General features: G+C 42.2%; 2 protein-coding genes across 2 annotated transcripts; both read right to left on the bottom strand.

Moving 5' to 3' along the window:
* Nucleotides 1-231: 231 nt before the first annotated feature.
* On the bottom strand, nucleotides 232-2338 carry LOC134182118 (uncharacterized). Its single transcript, XM_062649460.1, has 2 exons — nucleotides 2227-2338; nucleotides 232-1372 (listed from the first exon to the last, which is right to left on the bottom strand). Exons 1-2 carry the CDS (start codon nucleotides 2252-2254, stop codon nucleotides 462-464), a joined length of 939 nt encoding a protein of 312 aa, XP_062505444.1. The 5' UTR covers nucleotides 2255-2338; the 3' UTR covers nucleotides 232-461.
* Nucleotides 2339-4399: 2061 nt separating this feature from the next.
* On the bottom strand, nucleotides 4400-8570 carry LOC134182465 (nucleolar protein dao-5-like). The gene is made up of 2 exons (XM_062649867.1): nucleotides 8490-8570; nucleotides 4400-6462 (listed from the first exon to the last, which is right to left on the bottom strand). Exons 1-2 carry the CDS (start codon nucleotides 8515-8517, stop codon nucleotides 5615-5617), a joined length of 876 nt encoding a protein of 291 aa, XP_062505851.1. The 5' UTR covers nucleotides 8518-8570; the 3' UTR covers nucleotides 4400-5614.
* Nucleotides 8571-8660: the final 90 nt, after the last annotated feature.

Below are 8660 nucleotides of genomic sequence, written 5' to 3' on the forward strand. Positions count from 1 at the left end.
GAGTGTTGCAGATGCTACACTATATATATCATTAATTGTTTATATTTGTTTCTTTTTATTAATATATTTTAAAATATTAAAAATTAAAAGTAAGTATTAAGAAAAGGCTTGGCATGTTTACATTTCAAAAAAACGAAAAATAAATTAAATAATTTTTAATATAAAATAAGTAACAAATTGAATTGAATGACAAGGATGCTGGTTCAGACACTGACCAGATAATGCAACGTGTTGAGACAAATTTTCTTTATTTATATACATACTTGTACATATAGCTGTACAGTCGATCTCTACAAATGCAACAAGTATAGTCACAAATAGACTGAATATGAAACACAAATCTGTCCGATAACAAAGTGTCATCGTATGACTCAATGAAGTCACTATATAATCCACACTATACTACAGTGAGCAGAAAATCGTTGTTACATACTTTATAAATTATGTTGATATTAATGAGTTCAATAGTCGACAGCCTCGTATACGTTTGGTTCCTCTAATTGTGTGTCTGATCGTGAGCTGTGGATGTCGACTGTCATTGACATATTGACATTGTAATACGACGGCTCTGATGTTACATTCAAGTATTTTGGAAACACGGGTGTGTTGATATCAATTCCTATTTTGTCAAATCTTTTTTTCCGTAATTTGTCATTTATTGACTCGTAAATAGCACACGGTAAGTTGCATTGCTCAGACTCGTGCCCATTCGCTTGGTCGGTGTTTATGTAAACGTCGTCCATGGATACACACATCGAGCCTTGCTGGGACTCGTGTGTATGTGTTTGGTCGGTGTTCATGTACAAGTCGTCTGTAGACGCACAGCATTGGTCTGATCCATGTCTACTCACTTGGTCACTGTTGATGTAGACGTCATCTGTTGTGAGACAATTTTGTGGCCTCTCCTCCATCGGTGGTGGAGTCGCATTCACATATAATTCCTCTTCGATTGGACATTCCTTAGTACACACCTGTTGGAGTGTACTCTGAGTATTCGTATTTGTATAACAACTATCTTCCACACAACTGCCTTGTGTGCCTTCATGTACTTGCAAGTACTCGCTATCCATCGTTAGCCTCTGTTCTGTTTCATTCGAATTTCTTTGCATTTCTGTGTTTGTCTTGTCGTCGACATAGAGCCCAGTGGAGTTTTCCTGTGGGATGGGAGGCAAAGGAATGTTTCCCTCTCTCGGTTTTTTCTCACTGCTGCCACCGCTGCCGAGTCGTCTCCCAAGTCTCTTCAAGATTGATACTTTAGGATCAGCATACGAGTAGAATTCTGATGGCGATGGATTCGTTGGTGGAGGCAGAGGCATCCTCCTTCGTGTTGCCATCACATCAGGCACTGGACCTTGGCGTTTGTCTTTCTTTCCTGGAAAAATAAAAATCGGCTCTTAATAGGTTAATTAAGAGGTGGATAGGAAATAGACTGTTGTATGAATATGGGGGATGCTGTACAAGTGCCTAACAAACAATAGATATTATGATAAAGTCTAGGGTGTGGATGCATATATACATGGTGAAAGCGGGACACTAAGCAAACCTGTCACCGGCTAGCTCATATGATATGTATAAACCTTCACATGGCAACAACGCAAGTCAACAATTCAACCGGCAACAACGCAAGTCAACAATTCAACCGGCAACAAACTTCCCACGGGTTGCACGCCATTTCCGTTGACCTTCCTGCTGAGGTGGATCACCACCCAACAATAGGTCACACGTTTATCGAAACTACAATTGTTACATATGCTAGCCTAACTATTTCCACTAACTAACACACAGTACAAGTACCTATCAAAACAGAAACTGTGTTTCTTTGTAACTACATACCAGCTTGCCAAGAGTCTGAGTGGATATGGCGGGGGGGAGGGGGAGAAGAAGGTCGAGGAAGACTATTGTCACAGTGTGGACGATGAAGATGCGACAAGAGGCTGTAGGTTGTTTCCATTTTGCGGTCAAAGGTGGCAATGGATACCCATCGAGTACAATGGAATGCCAGCTAGCATGCAGAATCGAGTTGTTCGTGATGATACTGTGCGTGAACTGTACAGACTATGAATACACTACCATCATCATGTGAACTGCTAAGCGCAGACAAACAGACGAACAGGTTGCAAGCAACACGCTGTGGTATGAGTCTAACACATTCGTACATACATATCCATGCATGATGGGGCTTGTTTCACACACACACACGCCTCTTTCTATTGTATTGCACAGTACCTTGAGATGTGCACAAGCAGCAACCCATTGATCTGATCCGACAGCACACAGAAGCAGAGTGTCTATGATCACGTCTGGCTTGTACCTTGTACTTCTGTACTCCTAAACTAGATTTACGACACTAAACTAATTAGGAAGTGGAGTGACGTCAGCAGTGTGGCAAAGGCTAACATCCTCTGCATTCTAACATGTACAGTGACTGGTACACATTTGGTGGATGTGTGTTAGCGTAGGAAGTGGAACTGGAATTTCTAGATTTGTGTTAGCAAATTTCTATTCTTAGGGTATCCCAGTCGTTAACACTGTTTTCATTGATTAAATAACACCCACACACACACCCACGCACGCACCCACACACACCCACGCACATGAACACACACACACACACACACACACACACACACACACACACACACACACACACACACACACACACACACACACACACACACATGAACACATGAACACACGCGCACACACACACACACACACACACACACACACACACACACACACACACACACACACACACAAACGCACACACACACACACACACACACACACACACACACACACACACACACACACACACACACACACACACACAAACACACACACACACAAACGCACACGCGCGCGCACACACACACACACACACACACAAACGCACACACACACACACACACACACACACACACACACACACACACACACACACACACACACACACACACACACACACACAAACGCACACACACACACACACACACACACACACACACACACACACACAAACGCGCGCGCGCGCGCGCACACACACACACACACACACACACACACACACACACACACACACACAAGTAGCTACCAAAAATAGAAAAGGGGAGGAGCTGGCTACATACACACGTGCATATACGGCTCTGATTGTTCGAGTAATCCGGTGTAATTCCGTACACATTTCCCTTTCATGACCCGTATCCTGTAGACAACGCGCCGTGTGAACTTGTTATTATACCTGCCTCCAGTATTTGTCACTGCACTACATACAGGAAATTTCGTGGTCATGTCCTTGCTCACCTCGATTATATTAGCTAAAATATAATGTGAGACAAGGTCAGATTGGGTGGGTGGGGCAATTCCGTACACTTACCAAAAGTCGCTTTTCTTAAAGGTCTGGGGTTTCTAAAACCGTTCACCGCCCATACCAATCAAGTGTGCGTGTCTTTCTGAGATGTACAATTAGCGTGTAGTCAACGCAACGTAGAAATACATTGTCGATGAGATGTACGACCTGGATTCGCTGGAAGCTAAACCTACTCTAGTGTCGCCTATTTTACAGTTATCAGAGCTGGAAGTTACAACATTGTCGTCATTGAGGAAAAGAAGCAGGTGTTGGGACACGCCCCCGCAACATTGTATGGATGGCTCTTTACTAGCAAGTCTTATCTTCCGAGCGAGTTTACGGCTGACAGATCGTAGCACCGAAGGCCGAATCCTACGTCTACAAACAGATTTGCAAGATGAGCTTTGTTCTTGAAAGTTAGAAACCAGACAAGTCAGCAGATGATATATATATATATATGTATATATGTATATATATGTAGATATATATATAATATATATATATATATATATATATATATATATATATATGTATGTATATATATATATATATATATATATATATATATATATATATATATATATATATGGTTTATGGTACGTATACCTTCGCTCAGAAATCGCTGTCTAGATTCTACAAACGATAACACTGGCCGTTTCTTTTGTTCCTTTTGGAGCGCTAGACAATCAGCTATTCAACTAGAGCTTGGTTCGGAGCAGCAATCAGCCATTGAAATCAAACTGTACGTACGGAATTACCTCGGATTACCCTACCAGACTGTCGTCACCAAAAAATTTTAGCACGTGCACATTTTGGTCATTGACTCGTCGTTGTACGGCGAGGTTTGGAGATCCAAGAAGGTACGTCATTCCCACTAATGTGAATATATGCATAAGTAGCATTGCGAGAGAGGTTTTAATTTGCGATCATGTTTAGATCTACTAAAACTATCCATCGACCCAGTCGTCTCTCTCCGTCCTCGTGACGTCATACCCCAGATTATCAATCAGCGAGGGACAGCCACAACTATTAGCTAGGAGAAAGGTCATCAGTTAGTTCTTGTGCGTCAACACGTCGTTCTGAAACTTGCTCTAGAGTTTTAGAATTTAGAGGTGCGTCTACGCGCTAGTTGCTGTAGTCTAGGGCGCAGCGCCGTAGACAACATCCGGGAAATAGCTGGTCTACAGACGTAACATCTGATCATTGCGATATCGCAATGGGAAATTGGTTTTTTGGGAGATTGATTTCCGAAAGCTTGTGGCTTATTCTAGCTATTCTAGTACCTGCGATGTATCAATACCTCTTCCTGTGGACTAGTATACTGTAATGCCTATGTATGGCGATTCATGCAGCTAGTGCAGAACTATGATGATATAATATTCTGCAGTTGGATCTTGGATTCCGTGAGGGTCTTCTAAACTTGATGAAATACTTTTGTCATTTGACTTCAACTCAAATTTATTCTTCGTGATCATGACTGGTCGATTCTCACACAAGCTGGATGATCTTGAAGAAATCATTGTTTGTCTATAGTTTGTGTAGTGTTTATCTACTTTTTTTGTGTGTAGTGTTTTCTGTAACCCAGGGTATGCACTGTACCTGTATAGGTATGATTCAAAATATATTAGTAGTGTAGTAGTATTTCTATCAGATCAGATAATCGCCTAAAAGTTATTAATTGGTATTCAATCATGATCACGTTAGACCAGGAAGTGTGAAGTGTTGGCACAAACCAAGATTTGGGGTATGAGACATGGATTGATTACTTCTGTGTGTCTCCATTATGACAGAACAATTCTAACTTCTTGGTTTTGAGAGAACGAAGCACACAGTATACTATTCATCAGGTCACACGTACTGGCCTCTGCATGGTCTTATATATATGAAAGAGACTGTTAACCAAACATGATGGTATATCCACGCTCTGTACTCTAGAGGACCTTCCCTTGAAACAAACACCTTCTCTGGCGAGACGCAGCTGAGAGCAATTTACACAGATATCAGAAATGTTTCAAGGAAGAGTTAGATGGATTGGAAATGTTGGCTGAGGCGGCTGTTATAAAGACCTAACATTTGTAACCATGCACGTTGTCTGTGTCTCAAGTATCATGAAACGCTAAATTGTGACATTGGAATCAGCTTTGTAATAAACAAGATTGTTAACTTACTAAATACAGCCCTTTTATCTATAGATTGTTGATTGTGAGACTTAATTCTAAATTTGTAATAATCGACATGCAAGAACTACAAAACAGTTGTATGATGTTATTGTGTACACAACTTTACATATGGTTTTGTTTTGTCTGGTTTCTGAGCTTTTGACAGTGAGCACACGTTTGGCTTTGCAGAGAGTGCTGACTTCTTATCGTCTTGACTTGGCAGTTCGTTAGACTTTGCAGAGAGTGCTGACGGGTTGAGATTGTAATACGGTGGATCTGTTTTACCAGCTGGCTTCTTATCGTCTTGACTTGGCAGTTTGTTTGACTTTGCAGAGAGTGCTGGCGGGTTGAGATTGTAATACGGTGGATCTGTTTTACCAGCTGGCTTCTTATCGTCTTGACTTGGCAGTTTGCTTGACTTTGCAGAGAGTGCTGACGGATTGAGGTTGTGATACGGTGGATCTGCTTTTCTATGTGGTTTGTTATTGTCTTGACTTGCTGCATGATCTGTTTCTTGTTTTGTCTCTAAGTTGCAGTAGCTGTGATGCTTTGATGACTTGCTGTTGTCTGTTGAAGTAATCACAGTCTCTCCTTTTCCTGCATTATTCGCTAAGAGGGATGTCTTTGCCGTCTTTTTATCTGTGTCACCTACCGAGATATAACCATCCGCTTTGTCTGTGTCTGAGTATGGTTGTCTTTCAAGGTTACACTTGAGTGTGCCTTCTGTACTGCTGACTGTCAGGTAGGGTTCATCTTGTGGAACAGAAGGAAGCGGATAGTTTCCTTCACGTGCTCGTTCTTTCTTGCTTAGGCGTCGTTTGATGTGAAGTAATAGAGACCGTGAACGGTTGGCGTCTGTGTACTCTTCATCATTGATTGAATCATCTGGTGCAGACTTGGTTCTTCGAACCGTCATTTTGGCTGGAGCGGTTGGTAACTGATTGTCATCATTTTCTGTTTATTTAAACAAGCAAACAATTAAGCAGAACACACACACACACACACACACACACACACACACACACACACACACACACACACACACACACACACACACACACACACACACACACACACACACACACACACACACACACACACACACACACACACACACACACACACACACACACACACACACACACACACACACACAAACACACACACACACACACACAAACACACACACACACACACACAAACACACACACACACACACACACACACACACACACACACACACACACACACACACACATTTCTCTTAAAGACTGCCTCTTCTCTTACACCATAACTAGGTATTCAAAAGTAGTTCTTTAATTAATACTGAATAATGTATTATATCAGTGACATCACTCAATATGCAGTCAGGGTTGGCCATAACCCTTCTAAACGAACAGTTTTATGGTCATGGACGCCATGCAAAATTTGTGTCTTAGAACATATTTGGAAGTGAATATTTTTACCTGATAATATGCGCTAAGCCTGGAGGAATTACCACGTTCGCTGAAAGTTTATTCTGGGTAAGGAAGGTAACCAGAACTAGGTAACCAGAACTAGAACCCAGAACTAACCATTAATTGCCAAGCACCGCAGTTTATTAATTTTAGTATATCATAGACAAACAGCAAAAACAGAGAGGACAATGAAGCAGACAGAGAGATAGGCAGGCAGGGAAGCAAACTACCTGTGATTGAGATATAGTTTCACATGATGGGTCCCATTTCTAGCTATCATCCGGCCTTGACAAAAATAATATTATCTAGTTTTAGTCTAACATTGATGTTTTCTCAGATTTCATTGCACGTACCTACTCGAGTAAACTGAGCATCATCTCCCTTTGTGTATCCATTCTGCATGCATGGCCAAGCTTTTAGCCATTAGAGCATCATGTTTATGCAGTTGCTGACCACAATTAGGTAAGGCGTGTGCATCATCATTATTGAGGGCTAGACGATATTTTGTCAAGCTAATTGTCTACTGTACAGCACTATCAGATGATTTTCTGGTCTCAATCATCATCATCGCAGCTGTGAATTGCGTAAACACACTTTGTGGACTGCATGTGACTTCCAATATGCCTGCCTGTGCATATTTCTTATCATACATGCATTCAAGGCTCCTTCCACTTTACAATTTTTGCCAAGAAATGGACCAGCTTTCTCTCTAATTCCCGTTCCCGAAAGACTTCCGTAATCTTTTCAGCTAGAGACTGGAATTTATTAGGGGGCTGCATGTGGTAGTTAATTCCGTATGGTAGTTCCATATGGCCAGTTGTTTGTTAAAGAACTCAGTGGAATGCATCCCAAGAGTCGGTGGCTTATACTGTATATTGAGCCAGTTGAATTGTAGACAGTAAAACTGACTAACAGTTACACTCAACTCTAGCATCTACACTAAACGGTCTATGGCTGCAGTTGCCTAGTAGCTTAGTGCCTTGTGTAGCCACCTACATGCTACATGCTACTCTAGACATGCTACACTTTCCTGCTACATCACACACACAAAATGCAAAGGGAATGTGGCTGGGTTCCTGTGCACTACGCAGAAGCTATGGGCCGTACTACGCAATCTCCTAGAGCCTGGGCAGGTACTCACAGGAGCACCGACTGCTACGACAACTGTGGTGTGGGCACCCGAAGTCCCAACAGTCTCTGATTGACTTTGTCGCAGTTGGGGGCCTTTGCCACCTCAGTCAATGACTAGCTACTCATTTATACTCCTGAGTCAAGAGAGGCAATTGTGTGTAAGTTTCTTGCCCAAGGAAAATATGCCATAGCTCGACTTGGACCTGCAATCCTGCAAGCTCCCGGATGTAATCCCTCTAGATGTCTCTCTAACCAAACTGAGCTATCGCATCACACACACACACACACACACACACACACACACACACACACACACACACACACACACACACACACACACACACACACACACACACAACACACACACACACACACCACAAACAGATATGTTACCTTCACTCGCACACAAACGGTTTCCCATCGAATTGCATGCACACGCGCACTGATGCGTGCAGACGCTGTCCCACTCAAGAAAGCAAATGAAACGTCCCTCCTCTGACGGAACTTAGCTGTGGAAGTGATGACTGGAATGATATCCTGCAGAGAAACACTACAATGCAAGTT

Source organism: Corticium candelabrum, chromosome 7 (assembly GCF_963422355.1).
Source record: "Corticium candelabrum chromosome 7, ooCorCand1.1, whole genome shotgun sequence".
NCBI lineage: Eukaryota > Metazoa > Porifera > Homoscleromorpha > Homosclerophorida > Plakinidae > Corticium > Corticium candelabrum.

Coding starts and splice junctions, on each gene's coding strand:
- LOC134182118 (XM_062649460.1), bottom strand. CDS start 2,254: ATGGGTTGCTGCTTGTGCACATCTCAAG. Junction 1,373..2,226: donor CTGCTTGTGCACATCTCAAG/GTACTGTGCAAT, acceptor TTATTTTTCCAG/GAAAGAAAGACAAACGCCAA.
- LOC134182465 (XM_062649867.1), bottom strand. CDS start 8,517: ATGGGAAACCGTTTGTGTGCGAGTGAAG. Junction 6,463..8,489: donor CCGTTTGTGTGCGAGTGAAG/GTAACATATCTG, acceptor TTAAATAAACAG/AAAATGATGACAATCAGTTA.